At 40.1% G+C, this 21,445-nt stretch overlaps 1 protein-coding gene across 2 annotated transcripts in view; it reads left to right on the top strand.

Moving 5' to 3' along the window:
• The first annotated feature begins 7,243 nt into the window (after positions 1 to 7,243).
• The window catches only part of LOC117771256 (formin-binding protein 1), a 62,112-nt gene continuing 47,910 nt past the window's right edge, over positions 7,244 to 21,445 (top strand). Inside the window, exon 1 of one of the 2 annotated variants that reach the window (XM_034601389.1) lies at positions 7,244 to 7,704. In XM_034601389.1, coding sequence (XP_034457280.1) covers positions 7,681 to 7,704 — 24 coding nt within the window. In that variant the 5' untranslated portion in view covers positions 7,244 to 7,680. Of the gene's footprint in view, positions 7,705 to 11,688; positions 11,794 to 21,445 lie in introns of those variants that run through there. The other variant, XM_034601382.1, reaches the window with a different exon arrangement.

A 21,445-nucleotide genomic window follows, 5' to 3' on the forward strand; every position in this document is an offset into this window, starting at 1 on the left:
ACTATGTTGTTTCAGCCCATGTGGAGGAGCTCTACTTGACATGATTTGGAAGATTAGGATGAATGGGTCGTTAATCCTGTTGTAATATGTGTAGTTACCCTGATCATTGGCTGAAACCAGTCTACTGAGAACAGGCACAGCTGATGTGCACCTCTTTGTGAAATAATCAGAAGCAAGAGCGTGATGGAGACTAAACAAACAGGTTTTAAAGATTGCCCTTTAAAAATCAGTCAACGGATCAAAACTGTTTTAGTTTGATTCAGGCAACTTTTTAATCCCAGAAGGGTAAATCGCTACACAGTCATACCCATTCATGTAAATAAATAATGAATGAATTAGTAGCCACAATCAGACATAAACATGCCAGTGACCAGCGAGCAAATCAACAACTTCAAGCATTTAGTAACCTGATAGCAGAAGGAATTAGAGTAATGATTTGTTTTAGAAGCTCATACATAACAGCGCCAGCCTGAGGGCATAACATCCACCCTCTGATCTTGATCTGCAACAAAATTTAAAGAGTTCTTCCCTAATCCATACCACATCCTATCTCCAAGTTTCATGGTTTCCTATGATTTTTGTGTTATCCTGTCAGACCAGCATACTGCCATACCGGCCCATGTGGACCTGTGTGACAGATATTGAGGATTGATTAAGTGATTGATCAAACTGACATTACAGTTTGTGTCTGTGCCAGTATAGAGTTGACATGTCTGACAGTGTTGGTCATGTAAACTGTATGTAGTGGCAATGTGAATACGTTTGTTTAATATATTGGTGGTTTTGTGTATAATTGTGCTTGAATGGAATCATGATCAAGTTTGAATGTTTTTTACAAAACAGAGACGATCAACATTTACTGTAAGAGAGGCTGCTTCCAAGATATGTGCACAAAGTTCTGAGAAAAGCCTCAAATTTACACCCAACTACATTTTTGATTTGTTAATCAATAGTTGGTGATATACGGATGATGAAGAAACACTATGGTTGTGGAGTAACACTTTGTGCGTCATTAACTTAGTGGTTGTTCACACTGGAACACCCGAACTTTCATACACAGCACCCATATTTGTCTACTACAAGAAAAATACTCACTTTGATGTCAACTGTCTAATATCGGATTATGTGAATGAAAGTCAAACACATATACATAAAGTGAGTTGCTCAAATTGAGCATATAGTGTTTGATCAGGCAGGTCACGAAGTTAAAGCTCAGCCCCAATTCAGTGAGTTAGCAGACAGCAGCAGATGTCTGTCCCCGCTCACATCAGCTGACTGCTCAGCTGATCCCCTCCTATACATTCATTTGGCAAAGCTCATATTGCAACACTCTATTTAAGCTGCGTTAGCTGTCTGCTCTTCCTTCTTCCACTGCAAAGCCAGTTCACAACCCACCTCCACCCAAACACCTCCTTATCTTACAGAATCTGACATGATCAACGTCATGTAACGTCAGTTTTCATTGTTGCCTTCCTCTGTGCCAGGGTCTTCTAGCTGCTGCTCTCCATGCCTTACTTTTCATGAAGGCTCATGGAAGTATAGAGGGAGATCCCAGAACAGAGTCATACTACCAAATATAACTTGTTGTAATAATTGAAATCAAATTGAATTTGACTAAAGTGATCACGACTGAAATAAGATCCATAAAACCTCATTTATGCAGGAACTTTTTTTGAACAGTAAAAGTTTAGTTAAAACCCTTATTTCTTATGAAAACTTTGAAGTTAGCCCATTTAGCACCAATTGCCATGTGCATGTGTGTGGACTGTATTTCTGAATGGAGGGATCAGTCACTGTCTTAATGTTGATGGCTGGCCCTGGGGTGCTTGCTTTGTGGGCCCATAACTGACAAAGTATGCACCAAATCTTTAACGGACTTATACAACTATTGTATCTCCACCAAACATCCATGACAAAGCTGCCTGTCTAAGCAAAGCATAAACTGGAGACACTTGTGTTTTATGTCGGTGGTTCCCTTGGGGAGACACTTAAGAAGGGTCAAAAGATAATGTCCAGAAATCAATTTAAAAACTCTTTGAAAGGTCTTATTTTTGCCAGTATTGTTACAAAAGCTAAAAATATTTTAATTAACTGTAAAATAAAACCATGCAAATAATCACCAGCAATCATTCTCTTTATCTCCATGATTATGATGATGACAGATTAGCAACAGCATCAGTTACAGCAGGTAAATTTACAGCACCACATGAAACACTTTGTGAAGTTGCTCAAATCAATATATTTATAGATTATTGGGGTCCCAAGTTTCGGGCACGGTTATTTTGGGGGTCATGGGTTGAACTTTTTGGGAACCCCCTCTTTATGAAATACAATATGTACTATCTAGCCTGAAAAATCTGTTGTTTGGATTCATAATCCACAGAAGTAATGTGGGCTGTAAACTAATGAACCCAAGCACAGTATCGAGCTGGGAACATGGACTGGGAATAAGTTAATTAGGTTTTTGTTGGAAAATAGTTGTGGGCAGGGAATCTGTGTAATGGCATGAGAGCCAGGGGTTTGGGGCCGGCAACAAGGAAAAACTGAATTAATAGCAGGAATAGCTTCAGAATTAGCCAGAGAAAACACAAGGCTGGAGGGTAACACTAACTGGTCGCAGAGAACATGATCCGGAAGACTGGAGGTGGTGGAGCTGAGTATAAGTAGGAGGTTTGGCTGTGGAGATTGGGTGCAACACACACACACACACACACACACACACACACACACACACACACACACACACACACACACACACACACACACACACACACACAGTTGTGTCTTCAGAGGACATATCATTGACTTGCTTTGATTGCCTGGAAACTTGCTCTAACCTACAAGCCTAACCATAACTTAACCTTAGAACCTGTTTTCACCTTAAAATGTAATGATTTACATTATGGGGACTTGCTCTTTTTCCATAAGGAAACATGAGTAATGCCCAGACCACAAAAAAAAACACACACACACACACAAACTGAAACCAGATGCTATGGAGATGTAACAAGAAGGAAACTTGATACACTAATACACTTATACTATAATATATCAACGAGCATGGTAGTGCTTATGTCATCTGTGTGTTTGTGTATTGTTGGAGATGAAAGTTATGATTTTTGTGGAAAGATTTATGACATGTATCTTTTTCAATGAGTGATTGTAATGTGTATTTTATATATATGCTTATTTGGTTTTATCAGATTTCTCTTTTATTTTACAAAAATCCTATGTAAAGTGTCATAGAGCAATGAGAATCTCTACAGACAGAAATAAAAGCGCTATTCAAATAAAATGATATTATTATTGTAGTGCATCAGTGCATCTAACGCACTTTCATGCATTTTAGAGGATCATAGCGATACATTCACCTGATGTAGCAACAAAAACGAGCTTGTTGAAAGATTAAACCAAAATATGACTCAAGTTGCCATTTCCTTTTTTGCTCACCATAAATGGAATCTGCTGTAACACCTTTCACTTCTGCTTGCACTTTAGCACTAAACCACTAACCCGCAAAAGCTGAAAACTCGCTGGAGGAATTAGATGGTTACGAAGTATCCTGAATAAATTAAGGAGATATATCAGATTGAACTGTTAACGCTACATTTATGCTACCATTGATATTTATCACACCAGCATTTCTGCAGTCAGACTTCACCTCTCCGCAGTCATTATCAGATATACCTCTGGGTGTCCATTAATGAGGTGTAAATGTGCAGTTTACCTTATAAAACTAAATCCCTGTCCGTGTCAGCTGGTGCTCCGTTAAACCAATTACGTTTCCTGACAACACTGTGAAGTAAGTGCTGATTCATCTCTTCCTGACAGTGTGGAAGGTGTTCTACAGGGGAATCAAGCGGGGATGCAGAGATAAATGCTCGTCTCAGTTTTCAATTTTCCTCTGCAGATAAAATATTTTCTTGAGAGGCCTTTTAGGAATAAGCTATACCTGAGCTAAGGCAGTTAAAAAGGCCCAGCTTCACATTCGAAGACTGATTCAACTAAAAGTTCTGAATCCCCAAGAGGAAAGCCGAGTGAAACTGAGGGTGCACTGCTTGCTGGGAAGCTGGCATTCTCAATGTGGAAAGAAACCTCTGATAGGGGAAAGATCCAGCTGTTGTGGTTGGGTGTCACATCCAGGTTCTCATCACCAAGCCGGCCTAGTAGGGTCTGAGGTGTCCCCAGGCCAGATCCTCTCCCTCCAGCAAGTTCTCTGCCCACCACTGGGTCTCTTCCTGGTTGGACGTTGCCTGTAAACCTCCAGCAGAAGGTGTACAAGAGGCATCCTCATTAGATGCCCGAACCACCTCAACTGTCCTCAACCTTGTGAGAAGTGATTAAGAGAAACAGGTTATTCATGAACATGGCTTGTTGTGATAGGACATGTGTGTGAGCCATAAATCTGTTCAACATGAACATCACATGAGGATTCACAAATATTCATGCTATCAGAAACCTTTACTTAGGCTGTGTTGAATCAGAGGAAGAGCCACGACTGATGATGTCAAACATTGGAAGGAGGCGGTAAAAGCTGTTGATATGATGAAAGTATCTCATGTGACACAAGTCACTGGTCTTCCTGCTCTCAGAGGAGCTGTTTACTCTTATTTCTCAACATCTCAAATTACTCAATTTCAGTAGTTTGTGGTTTTGTGTTTCCACACCCTGTGTCTGACGTTGACAGCGCGGACGATCCTTGAGCACCCCCTGTTGGTAGAACATTTTTTATATCAAATGACCTGACGTTTCAATATGACAGCACAAACCAAGAAATGGAGAAAAAACAAGTTGGTCTACTACCAATGACTCCCAAATACCTGGACTGATGCTAAGACAGCAGAAAAATCCATTTAGTCAAATGCCGTTTTATTTCAGTAATACTTGTGGGCTGTAATGTGCCTATAGTTTAAGTAATCAACAGTTAAAAGATATATAAAATATATATATTTTTAAGTTTTCACTTAAATCTAAATCTCCAACTATAAATGCAAATACAGCTGCAACATATACTGTACATATAAAAATGTCTTGATTAGGCTGATAATCAACATTATTGCCACCCACACTTATGACTTCTTTGGTTGCACATGCATATACATTAGCAGCTAAATGGAATCCAGCCAACATTCATTTTATTAATTACGCATGTTTTCTTTCCTATCATCACGTGTTAAAATGTTTTCCATGAAAAAGGGCTATGTAACCCAAAAGTTATTACTTGCTAACAGTCTATGCCAAGTGAAGTCTTGTAGCAAATACATTTTGCATTTTTACTGCATGGAAACAAGTGGCTTCCTCAAACAATATAGGTATAAAAGGAGTATATAGTCCCCTTTGGGAAGTGGTAAGCGGGAATATGAAGTTAACATGATTTCTTGTAAATTAGCTGAAATGTGCCAAAACATGTTAATGATTATTGAAGGCATGTTTTTAGTACATCATATCTAATGCTGTACAGTTTTGGAAGCAAAAACCATGAAGCAGCTGCACATCTTCCAACTGTCAACAGGCTGTCACTGAGTAATTTCAAAAGATCAACTTACTTTGCTTTAAATTTGTGTAATATTCAACTGAAGTTGTGTCGTTGTTTATTATTTAGTGTTCTGTGTTTATTCATCAAAAAGCCTTTATTTCTGCAATTCTTTCTCTTGCACGTAATGCTCCCTGTGGTGTTTTTCTGTTTTGTACACATCTAACCACTAGATGGTGGTGTTGTTGTAGTAATACTGGCCAGATAACTGACCATAACCCACCACAGTAAAGATGGTGGCCATGATGATTGCAACTGAGGTGTATGTATCATGTCTAGATCACGTGTTGAGGAATATAAACACAGTACATGGAGGTAACTGACTTTAAAGGCCTTTTTTCACAGCAGACATCAGCTGGTGTCACCAATAACATTACCAAAGACTCAATGCTGTTTGAGCCATGACATCAGACGCTGTAGCATTGACTTATTTACATAAACATGTGATATTCCCACTGTGAGAGGCCAAAATGTCTTCTTTTTGTATAAATAATATATCTGCAGCTCTCCGAATATTTGCAGCATCTGAGGAATCTACAAAGGAATCTAAGAGAAGGGCACTCAGGAGAGTGCATACCTCAGCCAAGACCACATGATTGTCTAGTATTTATATTTAACAGAAATAGTTTTTTAAATCAGCGAGTGTATAACCAAGACTTTATTTACCATAAAATATAGTTAAAGAACTGAAAATAAAATGCTGGATCTGCACCTTAATCCAGATCAAAAAATGTAATGGGTTTTTGCCAAGCCCAGGCTTTTGTGGAAATCAGTTCAGTAGTTTGTGCCTAATCCTGCTAATAAATAAACCATCAAACAAACAAGACATGGGTAAAAACACAAGCTCCTTGGCTGAGGTAATAACTAAGAGCTGTTTGAAGATACAGGAACTCCTTGCAATGGAATTTAATTAGATGTCCTTGTCCTGTCAGGAGAGATTTATCAACAGGGACAAGATGGAGCGATATAAGAAGGCAAAGACTCTTTTAGACTTTTTAAAATAGAAGTGCACTGAATAATTACGGAAATGATGGGTTGCCCATATTTACTTTTAAATAAAGAGGTATAGCCAATAAGCTGAAAGAAACTGTTTCATCACCATCTTAGCTGAGGCATAGACGGAACAGATCTCTTTAGATTCTTGCAGCGGCAAGATTTCTAAACTCTGCACCTTCCAACGCAACATCCTGTCTGATGTTAGTGGCGGCTTGTGGCTGTTGTGTGTGTGGGCAAGTGCAAAGTGAATCTAGGGTGCTGTTGCCTGCACGATTACAGAGACACAGAGAGAGAGAGAGGAAACGTTCCAGTGAAATGTTCTCAAATACGTGTAGAGAGAGGGTTTGCCACCAGGCACCCAGGGCTCTGGAATGAATTAAAATGATGACTGTTAAAATAATAAATAAGTCTGAGACGTGTGTTCTTTTAAATATCAACTAAAATGTACTTTTTTGGGAAGGTGCCAGGCTATTTTGGTCATTTATTACCTTTACGATTTATGTACTTCCTTCTGTATTCCAACCAATTGTTTAAGTTATAATTATTGTTATTGTTATTATCATTATTAGAGAGAGAGATGAGGGCAAAAGGAGAAAGTAGTTGTTTGTATGTGGACCCTCTGGGGGCTGCTCAATGAAACATCTGCCATGGGTGTGACCTTTGAGACCCACCCACCTGCCCGGAGCTCCTGCTGCCACACTGAGAGATAGAGAGAGAGCATTAGTGAAGACTTAACAGCACAACCCTGCAGGGACCCACCATCACCACCAACACCATCACCACCACCACCACCATCATCACCAACAACCTCTCCTTTTCCAGCCTGTGCGCGCGCACTAGCAGCTGTCACTGGGTTTGAGGCGGGTGCCCGCGCCGAGCAGAGCAGCATATAGAGACTCCCCCCGTGTGGAGATTATGCCGCAGCTCTTGGCCATCTTGTATCAGACAGGATGAGACTCTGAAGAAACTAAATTAGCTGTGAGCTGAAGAAGCTGAAGAAGAAGAAGCAGCGGGGTTTGGGCTTCTTCTCTCCCGCTGACTGACACCGCAGAGGCACAAATTAGGTCTGCGTGCGCGCCTGTGCGTGCGTGGGAACTGAAAACACCTCGTACACGAGCTGTGGATTATTCCGAGGACACCGCACTGAAACCATGAGCTGGGGGTCAGAGCTATGGGTGAGTCCTGCACTAGAGCCGTACGTGTACGCGGACATGGATGGAGCTAACGGGCGTGTGTGGGGGGGGGGTGGGGGGGGGGGGGCGCAGCGGCTCCATTTTTGATTTTCATTCGCCGCTAAAACGACGGTTCGCTCTGCGCCGCTCTGTGGATGTTCAGCCCGCGGGCATGTTAGCCGACAGGGGGCTAATTTGTAGCGGTGATAGCCAGAGCGTGTGTGTGTGTGTTTTCTAATGTGTGTGTGTGTGTGTGTGTGTGTGTTGAAATCCACCACTAAATATTTGTGTAACATGGTGTTGTTAGCAAGAAGGGGCGTCCAGAAACACACGCAGCTAGCTCCACATCCATTTTAAACCACGCTCCGCACACAAACACACACCCCCTCACACCGTGCAGCTGAGATTGTGTGTGTTCATGTTGTGGTGACACTTGTCGTCTGTAAGCGTCTGGTAGACGTGTAACAAGCTGGCGCATCTCACAGGTTGTGTCCTCACTGCCATCAGAGGAGGTGGGCGATGAGTAGGGCTAAGAGATGATACAATAACTAATGTCATGTGATCAATAGAGTTATAACGAGTTCAATACATTGATTACGACCTAAACAAGAAGGTGAGAAGATATTCTACCTCAGATTAGGAAAATATTTTATGCTGTGTAGCTTTAGCGTGTCATCAAAGGATAATTGGAAGTTTATCTCGATAATTATCGTTATCGACTGAAATTTGTTTATCTTGATAACACGTGTTTCCATATTTCCCAGCCCTAACGTTGAGTTCTCCTGTTTACCTGCACCACATTGTTGTTTGATTACAAATCAGTGGTGGAAAGTTAACTGGTTAATGAATATATTTTATTACATCTGAAGTTCAGTACAACCTTATAACCATTACCATAAGAGCAATTGGATATTTCATGGTGTGAACATGAGTATCACGAGTATAGTGACCAAAATGATCACATTTATCAATATTTTCATGGTAATTTGGTAATGTTTATACATATTCAAAATAAAATAAAAATATATAGCAGCATGTTACATTATCAATTGTCCAACATTAACATTGTAGAATATCAGAAGTCATTGAAGAATGATAAGACAGCAAACTAAATATTATATTTCATATGTTCAGTTCCCCATGACAGCAAATTAGACTAACTGACTCAAGACTTAAGTTGAATAATTTACTGAACTTCAGACAAATACAAATAATGATGTCACTGATACTCCCAACTGCTACTAACTATCAATCAAATCTCCATGGTAAATACTTTAATTAAAGATTGAAAGCCAAATTAATAATTGCTTGAATGAATCTTCTATAAATGTCACAAATCCGGGTCACCACCTCATTAATGTCTGATTTTATTCATCGAGCATACCACTGTTTGTGAGCAACACTAGAAGACAAAGCAGGAGCCGAATGACCTTACTGCAATTCATTCCTGTGCTATGATGTCACTTTTTTTTTTTTCCAAACCCAACTTACATTGACTTCGGAAAAGCTTAATTTATCCGATCTTTGTATTAGCTCTTATCAAACCGGCCTGCTGTATCAATGGTCATTTCCCCCATACCTTCACAAACTATAAACTGCAGCATGGTAACGGTGAAGATTACAGGAGTGTGTCAAACTATTTTTACGACTTGATAATGAGCAGTTGGGGTGGGTTGGAATTCCTGCTGTCAGGGTTTTGTTTCAGTGTTCCATGTTGTTATTTTGTTGTGGAAATGATCCGCTGGGAAATCATTCTCCTGTCTGTGTTCTGAGAAACAGAGGTGAACAGAGGCACTGGCTTGTTGTTGCAGGATTCACTTCAGAGTGACTGAATAGTAGTATGTGTGTACTTGTGTGCATGAGTTACTCCATGGAGTTTCCATTTGAACCTGAGGGAGGGGACACATTTTATTTACTTCAACTCATTTTGCCCCCTTTATACAGCAAGCAACATTTTTTTACATGGTTTGTTCAGTTTAATGGATATCCCTATAGGGATGATTGAACATCAATGATCCTGCACAGCACCTGATCACAATTCTTTCAGTGTAGAGCACTTGTATTTCTTTGATAAAACTGCTGTCTTAAGTTAGAGTTGTTTCCCCTCTACCAAGCAGCAAAGGGGAGATAATTGAGTGAGGGATGGGGGAGGCACTTCCCTTAATTCTCCGGTAATTTACCTGGTCCAGAGTTCACAGACAAAACCACCAGTGCCCCACATTCTTTGCATTTTCCCAGTGTTGCCAGTGTAGTTTTACTTTACTGCTGCAATGCTTGACCGAGAAACGCTGCAGCCCAGGTAGTCATGCAAAGCGAACATAGCCTTGAGGTACTTTACAGGCTTTCATGTGTACCTTGAGTCTGGAAAACGTTGTGTGCAAGTTTTTTTTTTAAAACAGAGCCTGAGCTTGTGCAGAGAATAATGTATTACAACCAGATGCTGGCTTTTTTTCCTTTTGCGGGTTGAATGGAATCCAGACACTTGTTGCTTTAATCTTAGTTCCTTTTACAGTGCTGCTGAGCTGTAACTCTACAGGTGGCTGTTGCTACTGCAGAGGGCACACTGTTTATTTTTTGTTGTCCTAAACATTAAATCTTATCAGCACTGTGGCAGCACCCTCACTTACATGCAGTGCAAGAGCAGGATGTTGTGGGTTGTGATTAAGGCTACAAGTTAATATTACTAGGGCTACAACAAAAAAAATATTTTTATTAAAATTTAATCTGCAGGTTAATTTCTTGATTAAACAGTTTATGAAAGAAATATAAGTCAATGTCTCAAATGCATGTTTTTTTCAATTAACAGTCCAGAACACAGAAAATGTAGTTAATAGTTTATTCTGTAAAACACAAATAAACAGCAAATCCTCACATTTGAGGATTGAAAAGGGAAGTGAGTGAAGTCACAGATGAGCAGATATTTCACAAACGCAGCGATATTCTTCCCCATAACTGTATAATAGAATGGAATTGAAATTTTATTGATGTTGAGTCTGAGCTTAACTGAATCAAATTACATTGATCAAGAATAGCCCATTTGAGTGGATGAATATGGGATTGGGAAATGACTGGAAAAGAGCGCTCACATTCACATAAACAAAGGCATAAACAGAAATGAGTGTGGTGGACCTTTATTGTTTAGGCTTCGTGAGTCACCATGCGTAAAGCGCCACACTCAGTTGATGGACTCCAAAAAGTCAAATGCCTTTGGTGCAACATCACGGCACTGATAACAGTCTTCACTGTTTTCGTAAAGAGAGACTCTGGGGATGTTTGCATGAAAATTATGATCATCACTGTCCCATCATTACCAACATGGCACCAACAGAGGTGGTGTCATTACATTGTAACAGCAGAGTTTTGGTCATATTCTTAGGAAATGCCACTTGTTATCTTTTTGAGCAAGCAGTACCAATAACACTAGCATGCACAGAAAGGACCCCAAATTCCGTCCACATGAGTCTTTTATGCACAAACGCTACCAGGAAGAAGGAAGTTGAATGTGGTGAAACGCATGACTGTTTCTCTGCGGAACAGAAGTAAAAAAAAAAAGGGGAAAACTTTGAAATGAGTATATTGTAATTGACTATAGAGGCATTACACACTGAATTTAACCATTCTAAATCAGGCTCAAATGTTTCGAAGGAAGCCTGAAGAAAGGGAGACCGCAACACCTCAGAAGTATTTCCTTTAGGGGCTTGAATGTCAGTGCTAGAACTGGCACTGTAAGCAGCAGCTCTAGGTGCTACTAACCAGGCCAAACTTGTATCGTGAGAGGAAAAATCAAACAGACAGGTGCTTGTGCCACATTGACACACACACACACACACACACATCTGATTGAAAATCTACGTTAAATCTTGCTTTGTGTCAAACAATGTGTCTACTACACCTATGACACACCTTGAAAGTTTCACTTCTCTTGTGTATGATTTGGGAACAGGATGTAAACTTTGTTTCACACCCAGTGTCAAACAGGAGTTCCCTAACTCTCCTCAGCTGTAGGATGTAAAGGTGAATTTACGCTACACAAATTATTAATGAGGCAACATGGACAAGCCTGAAACCCTTCTCAAAGAGCAGCTGCTTAAGGTGAGTTAAACCAGCAGAGGGGTCATCAGAATTGGCGCATGGGTGGTCCCTTCCTGGACCTACTTTGACGGTTAGATGGTGCGTTACTTTGTTTATTCAGCATCAGCTGAGGCATGAATATCTGTCTTCCCACCAGGGACAAATTCTCTCGTCTTTTGAATTGTATGCACATGTCAATCTGTTGCCCATCGACCCTGATGTAATTGTAAAGGGAAAGTGGTATTGTCCACAGAAGCCTTTTAAATGTCACTCGTTTTTGTTCTTGTCATTAAGTACTTTGCCAGAGGGGCCACAGACAGAAAACGTCAGTCACAACCTCGTGGTCTATCTTGTTTGCATGGATTTTTAGCCATGCATGCACGGCAGTGAGGCGTCAGGGCAGATCTCCTGGTGTAGAGTTTTATTCTGAGCATTTAAATAAAACCTGGTGTTAGACTGAGATTCCCCCCCCCCCCCCCTCTCAACCTCATCTCTTGCTGCTCACTTGACATTCAGGCCACTTCCAGAGCTGAAACCCGAGCTAGTTTGTTTCCTTCTGTCAGTGTGTAGGACTCAGGAGGGGGTGAGAGACTGCAACATTTGGCAGTCTTCGACAGACCTGTACCCCCTCACCCCCTCCGCATTAATTCTTCCACTCACCTCCACCCACCTGCTGACTCAGTGAAACTACCCCAAGCTCATTTTCTCCTCCCCTCTATTCTTTGAGCTCCAGTGTGACGGTAAAACGGAGATGAATGAATGCACATTAGATCTGAAGGCTCCAGACTGCACCCTGGAGAGTAAAGAGAAGAGATAAAGGAGACCGAAAAAGGGGGTGGGTGATGGGGTATTCAAGCAGAGAAGGGTCACAATGACAGGTGTAATTGATATGCAGATGAATTTCCATGAAGAAGCATTTTTGTTTTGTAAATTGGCAACTGGTTTGATCATCAAATTAGTCATTAAATAATTTCCTTAAAGCAAAAACGCCCATAATTTGATAGTTACAGCTTCTCGAGTGGGAGAGCTTCCAGCTTTTTAGTGTCTTAACATTGTAGTGACTTGGATTTCTTTGTTTTTTTTCAGTGTTGGTCGTAAAGAAAACAAGATATTTAAAGAGATCTCCTTGCGCTCTTGGATTTGTGACTGGCATATATGTCTATTGTTCTATGTTTTATTCCACGATTAATAAAGATATTCTGTCCAAGTGTAGTCCCTCTACTTCCTCCAAACTGAATAGGTGAGGTCAGCTATATCGTCATCCTCCCTGTGAAACGGTGACTCATTCCTTCCCGCCAGACTACTGAAGCCTCTAATTTTTAGTCATGGCCTTTTATCTGTTTGTATTATCAGACTTTAATCACTGCTGCGACAGTAGAAATTATAGCTTTGATGGGCCTCAGTCACATGACCACCGGCATTCTGTCACCTAAAGCCTTACACACTTCCACGTTCTCCTAATTACTATTGTATTGTACTACATCCTGTTAGTGTCGTTTGTTTCCCCTAACAGAGTAATGGAGTAACACTAGCATAGAGATGTTACTGCTTTGTTGGCTGTTAAGTCGATATTCAAAGTGGAGGATGCTGCATTTTTTTATTCAGTGTGTCCTTTGAAACATCTGCTCATTGTAGGCAACACAGTGTAGCTTATTATAAAGTTGTAATGGCAGTGATAGCATGTGAGTAGCGTGACAAAAGTATTAAACACAGACTGTATATACAGATGGATGACATGATGGCTAGACGGCTTAAGCCAAAGCGTCTCGGTTGCGGTTTGGTGACTGGCTGTATAGGTAATTAACCCAGCCTCCTCTATGTTAGTGGATTGGACATCCAGCAGACTACATTTTACATCTCAAAGATGGTTTCCCTGTGTTGTTCGAATGTTTGGTTTTAGTTAGTTGATGCTCTAAAAATCAAGAGTCAAATGTCATGACTAGCAGTTGAGACTGATGGTCAAGCGCGTGTATCACTGGACCTCAATAATGCAGCTCCATCCAGACTCTGGAAGGAAGTGGAGATGCATCATCCATCTTTATACAGTTTATGATATTGAACTACAGAAAAACCAATGCAAAGAAATCTGAAAAAAACACATACTAATGAAATGTGTTTTAGTAGCATTTGAGTTTATTTAGTCAAGAAAAATAAATGGCATTGTACTCACATGTGGTTTGAATATATACAAGAAATATTATAGTAACTGTTTTTCAAACATTCTCAACTCTACATGAATTAAGTAACAAATGAGCAGGAAACTTTCCCGAAATTTAAAGGAAATAAGAAAAAGGTGTGTTATGCCTGAATGAAATCCGAATTTTTATTTTCTTTTATTTGTGCAGACGTTTCCTCTTGAGAGCAAATTATTATGACAGCACAGTCTGCAACTGTGTGTGCCAAAGTGCTAAAGATACTAGCGTAAATTTTACTGCCTCTGTTATTTCAGTTCTCCATCTGTCATCTTTTGTGATCATGAAGTGAGAGAAAGTGTCTTAGGCCAAGAAACACTTGGGTTTGCTGCCTTTGTCACAGTAATGGTCATTTGTTTTGCTTCCTACAAATGTACCAGATGTGGTCAATAGACATGGTCCGTGTTAAGATTTTCAGTCTGAACTTTACGGCTGCTTGATGTGAAATGAGTCAAAGCCAGCGTAAAAACTGGCTCATGAAGCCATGCTTTTACCACATTTTATATCATTTTTTCCACTGCTTGAAAATATGAATTGCCAAAGAGTGGTCAAGCATTTACTCCAACCCCCTCATACTCTGTTTACATCATGCTGACTCACTTGCACTCCCCAGGCTCTCTGAGACAGATGTTCATGGATACACATTTATTGCGATATAGGATGACAGAACTGCAGTAGACCAACTCTTTTTTTTACAGTTGTTACACCCCTTCTCAATATACTGTATGTTAGCTTAGAAATCACTGGGGGCCATACAAGTGTATTAAACACAATGAGTGATTTGAGTCTCTTCGAGTTGACTAACCTTCTTTTTGACATTTAAGTAGCTCCATCTTTACTCATATCCTAAGATGAGGCATGTCAGAGTGAAACAGTGAATTTATATACGTATCTCAAGTCCTCGGAGGCCTCCTTCCCTTGAAAATAGGATTGTAAAGATTCTAGCATCAGCATAAAACCTGTAGTTGTTTTAAATGGAGAATAGAGCTGTGGCCTCCCAGGTCCTTTTTGGTTAAAGTGTTTGCTTTTCATTCAGTAGAATAAAAGCAGCTGATGAACTCAAACAGCAAACTCTGTTTGGTGTAAGAGGTGGAGATCCGATATAATATCTTAATCTCTCGAGCCTAACTCCCAGGAATTAACCATGTTTTCTTATTCTACAAAACTATTTAATTTAGAGTTCATTATTCTGGAGTAAATCTGAGGGAGAGTGAGACAGTGTTCACTTTACTGTAGATTTGCCCAATGGTTCTTACCATCACTCATGCTATCAACCACAGCAGCTACTGGAAATATTAATATGTGTTAACTATTCCAACAAAGTACAATCCAAGGTTATTCTAGCCATCCCTGCATGACTTCAATCTTGTCTAATGACACCGTTCTACAGTATATAAACTAAATGAGCTAAATTATTTAGGCAAACACAGCATTAAATAAAAACAAGGGTCAGTCTTCTTCGGAAGCTGAATGACTAACTGATTCCGGCGGCGGTATGCCACAAGACGTTTGATGCTGAAACATTAAATGTAAGTGTCAAGTTTGGCAGTTGGAAACACCAAGGAACATTGACATTGCCTTGTCATGTCCGGCTGCAGCTCTGTTGCTGTAAGGGCAGAACAAGAAGGTGACGTGGATCACGTGAATCCTCCGTACACAAGACCGTGAAATTTCCGTTCAGCCTTCATGGTCTCGAAGGCCCTCTCCTTCATGGGCTGTGGAGACAGCGACTTCTTAAGGGAGGCAGCCCCTGAATTGGGACACAGCTAAACAGAAATGCAATACATGGTTGGCACATTGGCCACATAGTACATGAGTCCTATTGCAATATGTACTGTATGACTTCATCTTCAGGCAAGTGATTTGACTCTTGTCATTTGAAGCTAAGTCATTAAGCTGTAGCTGTTGTGAGTAAAGAGCCGTTACACGAAGAGATGCCACTGACAGAAAAAGCATCAGACAGATCTATTTATGAAGCGAAACTGTGAGCAAGACACATAGCTCGGGTCGGTGTATGTGTAAAACACAGCTATGTTTAATCTGGTCTCTCATTTACTCATATCATGTTTGCAAATACACTTAATTATAAGCTAGTCCTGTTTGAATGTTTATTTCCCCCAAATTCGTCAAGATCCATTAAAGCTGTAATTCAATTTAATAAATGTATATTAATTATAAAGGCACCAGTTTGACCAGCAGAAATTGTGTATGTGGGACATAACATAGTAGCACCTAGCCTGAGTTTCTTGGCAAGAGAACTGAACCATGTATAGCAACTATACGTTCAGAGGGCAGCTGAGCAGGGGTGTCATTTACAATAACACTTAATTCAAATTTTGACCCACAACAAATTCCATGCATCAGTGTTTCCTTACTGGATGCAATAAACTCTGGAGCTTGGCTTTCACAAATGATGAAAGCAGCGTTGCATCATGCTAGGTTCAGACAGAAATTTTCTAATTATATTCTTGTTTGAGTCAGGTTTGGACAGTTTCTGGACATGTTACTAGGGGACTGGCAGGAAACGTAGTGGTAAATGTCCAAAGCAATTGACTCAAGACATTTGTTTTCTCACATACAGCCCCTTCAGAAAATTTCAGGAAAATGTCTGGTTTCGGTGCATGTCTGAAAGCAGCAATACTCTCGCCATGTCAGCCAGTGCCATTGTACCAATACTTATCCACCAGTTCCCATAAGCTTTAACTGCCCTATCCATTTAATATTATCAGTCTGATGGGCTCAGGACTGGCCTATCACAGGCAAATCTGGATTGCCTCCAACTCATTAAAAAAATAACCAGGGATGGATTTCACTTGAAGCCAATCACTTACTATAATGTAGCAGTTAAGTTTATAAAGTGTCACTGCAGTTCTCTCATATTGCGCAAAGATTTCCTTGATTTCAGGGAAAATGTTATATAAGAATTAAAGAGCTTTATCCTCCTAAATGAACAAAAGCAGGCAGCTCAACAGGAACAATGGCTAATGTGTGCTTGCTGGCCGAGCACGATTAATCCACCTAACAGCCTATTGGGCGGTGAAGGCAGTTACAAGGGAGGTGTAGTAATCAGATTAATAATAGCGTCATCTAATCAGGTTCTGTGCTGGTTCAAATATTTCTGTTGTTCCCTCTCATTACACCTTGGGTTCTGCCTGGAGTCTGTGTGCTACGAATGATGAAAATGATCTTAGATTTGGAATTATGAGGCTATATGATGTGTTGAGATCCAGTTTTTGCATTACTTTTGACCAAGACTTATTCCCCTGTGTGATATCCCACTGAGATGGATTAACTACATTCTGGACTCCATTTTTGCAACCTTGAAAAACATGACCATGTTGCGCAGAAAAAGCGAGTTTTTTGTTTTCCTGGACAGCGTTCGTTCTGTGAAATCAGAAAAAGAAGAGCAAAATGAAGAGAACCAGCTGAGCCCTTACGAAGAGTATCTGCAGGTGCTACTGCAGATGAAAATGACCAGTGCTGTAAGTGAGCAGACACGTTATTCTTTCCATTTAAACAGACAGTATCATAAGTCAAGCAAGAGCAACAAAGGCTGTTTGCCAGTGACTCAATGTCTGTAGCATGTAGGGGTACAATGGAACATCATGACGAGCAGTGAGTTTCCGATTTGTAAAATCAAGAACTTGTTACACGCTTGCCCATTCATTTACGCACAAGGTGCAGAGCCTAAAGAAATGCTGAAGTAAAAGTCTCTTTGATGTGAATGAAAGTGTTGAGCACACTTCCAGTCACAGTGACTCACAACCGAGAGGAGGCAGTTTCCTGTCGCTTAACCGCCATAAGAAGGTTTGATAAAGTGAAGTGATGACTCGCACGTGGTCACTGCTCACAACTCTTGCCTGACACGGACAGAGGTACAGGGAGTTAAATACCAACTGGGACCGTGTACTAGCAGGCCCAGGCAAGAAAATATTTTAAGGACACATGAGAGCGATACGCGTGTGTGCCTATACCAACACGCATTCTTAGATTTCAGACAGGCAGAGACGTTGTTTCTATAAATATCTACATGGCATGTAAACAAGAGCTCTTACACCTAAGGTCACCCACCGCCTCAAACAGCTGTTCATATTTTGGAGAAAGTTTGTGAGTCTGTACATGTGCATGTGGCATTTGCCTGCAAGTGGACATGCGCATGTTTAGTTCTTTCAGAGCACATCACCTAACATCAGTCAATTGGTGACTGACCCTTAATAGTGTCTGTAAATATTTGTCGGCTAAAATTGGCTGACCTTATATCTTCTTTATGCTTGACTTAAATCACACTTGCATAAAAGGTATATAGGGTGAGGGTACAAATAAGTCATAGTTAACCTTTAATAACCTGAATTGAACAAGCTGTAGGCAGCTATTCAAGCACATCATCATTGTCAGTCTTTGTTTATGTGTGTGCACATGGGTTTGTGCCCACTGTCTCTTTTGCTGTGACTCTTCTCTGACACATGGGTTACACTGTGCTATGGCGTCGTTGTTCCGCCCCGTCTTTCTCTGACAAAGCCTGTTGTGTGTCCGAGAGAGGGCTTGGCATCTCCCCCAAATATTTGTTCTTGCTGCTTAACACCCACTGTTGCAAGATACAGTGAAGCGACACATTGACCAACTCAAGGTCGACAGTAGATTTCAGTGGTTCTGCTTTACTGAACACAGAGCATTAGGCCTTTTCCACCTCTTTGCTTTATCCGTCAAGGGAGAACTAGTTTCTCCTGGAAAAATTGGGCTATTTATTAGTATCTGAATTGGCAGCACCTTCACAGTCTAATGAACCGTTTTGGATGAGTGTGGTTTCGTTGTCACCTCTCTCATTCCAACTGCAGTTTTGGGATTGTCAGCAAACCAGATTCCTACACACAGAGTAAAAATATCTGTGAAGATTCTCAGTTATCCAGGTCATGGTTTCTTCAGGAGTTGTACAAGCATACAGGCAACAGGACTTGCTTGTGTTTCTTTCAGACGTTGCCCTTCTCATCCAAGATGCTTTTACAGTTCTAGTATAGTATATAAAAACTATACTATAACCATTTCTCTCAGACTAAAGAGAAAAGATCTGATTTATGTGGGTTTGGATGAGGCAATCAGTGCTTACACTCTTCCTCTGTCTCAAACGGTTAAGTACATGTTCTATGTGGGGGCTCAATCCACTGAAAAGAAGTCAAGCTCAGTAGGAGGGATTTGAGTTCTTTTTCTGAGCTGTTAGCCAGGGTTCAGATCTTTTTCAGCACAAGCACACCCCCTCCAAAACTTGCCAACTGTCCTTGCTCCTTGCTCAACACATTAAGGAAGAAAAAGACAAAAGCATCTATAGGCCCTTTCGCTCCATTGTCCTCCCCCTAGCAGAACATCTGTCCCCTCAGCCTCTGTGGATTAACCCCTACTCTGGCGTGACATATACTTTTCTTCATCTCAACGGGTTTCCTGTCAAGAGCTAGATCTCATAGTCACCACTGATACAATCTGAAAGCTTGAAGCTAAGTTTAAAGTGTGAATCATAGTTGCGAAAACCAACTTTTTTCTTTCAATAACATTTTGCACATCAGATAATTCAAATTTTTAAATGGTTTTAATGGTTGTAGGTCAACAGTTACTGTATATTGATCTCAGTAACATTTACATGGGCATGTAAATGCCATGTCAATTATATGTTGGTGTTCAAGTAGTAACTATGTCATGCCTGTACTCTTGTTCAGTCAGGCACACTATTCACCCATCTATAAAATCCTCTTTCCACTAATACAGCACCAATTAAAAGTTGATTGGACTAGAATTACATAATGGTTGGCAACGTACCAAACAATGGAAAAAACATGTTCTTTTCTTAATCAAGTAAAGTCATTATCTTTTCTTGTATGTCTTGAAAATATGATTTTATCTTGTGATTTATGTCCTAACCCCAATTCCTGCTAATGGTGAAGGACTGTTAATACTCTCTGCTGCCTTCTGTGGTAGAAAAGAGAAAAGACAGCCAAAAAAAGCTTTACTGTGGAACTCAGATATGTACTGGATTTGTGGTCAAGCATCACTATATATCTGAGAGTGAAAATTACACAGAATGTTACAATACTTGTGTATTTTATTGTCCCCATCATATTAGATTAGCTATAAATGAATGGAAAGTTAAGTATTTAATAAAATTTTATATAAGAAAGAATATCTTGATAATAGTCTGAAGACTTACTATATAAAACAAGAACTGAATTTACATTGGTCAACATAGGATAGTGTGTGTAGTAATATACATTTATAACAGCCAGGAACAATCTATTAGAATTAGGCTGTACAGTTGTACTAACTCTTAAATCAGACTGATACCCAGCCTCCCAGCTGTGATATAAATATTAAAGGTGTATTCCTGAAGATAGATCATTTGATTCCCTCATGCTTTGGTAAGAAATCTAAATCAAGGTGGGAATGGCATACTCTGTCTCTACCGGTACATATACTTTGTAAAGAGGTAACTAGTGAATGTAGACACACTGAATGCTGGACTATGCAGAACATACATTTGATATAATGGAAATCCCCCAAATTAAACATCAAACAGTTTTTATACTTTATGCTATTGATTATATATTTAGTTGTTGTACTTATCAGCTTACTTGCTGACAGTATTTCTTGATCTCAGTATTTGGTCACCATCAGGAATCTGATGAATTGAGTAGCAGCAGCAGGTCTGTTATTTAGGTGCAGGAAAACCACCATTCATTGTATTACACACTTAATTATTTGTTGTTCTTCTCTTTGTGTTCTCCTTTTTATGCATGCATCAATATTTTATTGTATGTTTTTTACCAGAGACTGCAGATGAAAACTAGCCTGCATTGCTAGATATGGCAGATTCACATGTTGGACTTCAGTGCGCATGTTAATTAATGCACACAGACCATTTTAAATAAATCAAAATAAATATAATGACCATTCATTGATTATTAACTGTAGCTGTTGTGGGGCAAAGATGACCAAGACATGGAAATCCTATGAGACCATGTCCGTCTGCTCCAGTCTCATCTCTGTCTTGTTCTATTCCATCAGTGTTAAACAGAGAGAAAAGAGAAACCCCCTGTTGTAGGGATAGAGGTCAATCAGCCCTATACTATGTCTGTGATCTGAAATGGTAGCTAAATAATGTGCATTAGCTCAGATTAACCGGCAGTCCAATACATTAAACCTGCACCATAATCCCCATCAGCAGTTGGGAAGGGTTGGAGGTCAGGAGGCTGATCCCTAAACAAACGTGTATTTGTGTTTCTTTTTAACAGCACATGAGCAACCTATAGTCATGTTCACTAACTGTTAGGTTAGGTGTCTCCTTTGTTCTCAGTTTGAGCCTGCTTCCCATTTCCTGGATCGTAACAAATATTTGGCTAAGTAGTTGTATTTATTTTCCTTCATGTTCTACCACAATAGTACACGCATCACAGTGAGTGGGATTGTGTCCTGAAATAACAAGCAGAGTGGGGTTGGTC

The sequence above is a fragment of the Hippoglossus hippoglossus genome, chromosome 12 (genome assembly GCF_009819705.1).
Source record: "Hippoglossus hippoglossus isolate fHipHip1 chromosome 12, fHipHip1.pri, whole genome shotgun sequence".
Taxonomy (NCBI): Eukaryota; Metazoa; Chordata; class Actinopteri; order Pleuronectiformes; family Pleuronectidae; genus Hippoglossus; species Hippoglossus hippoglossus.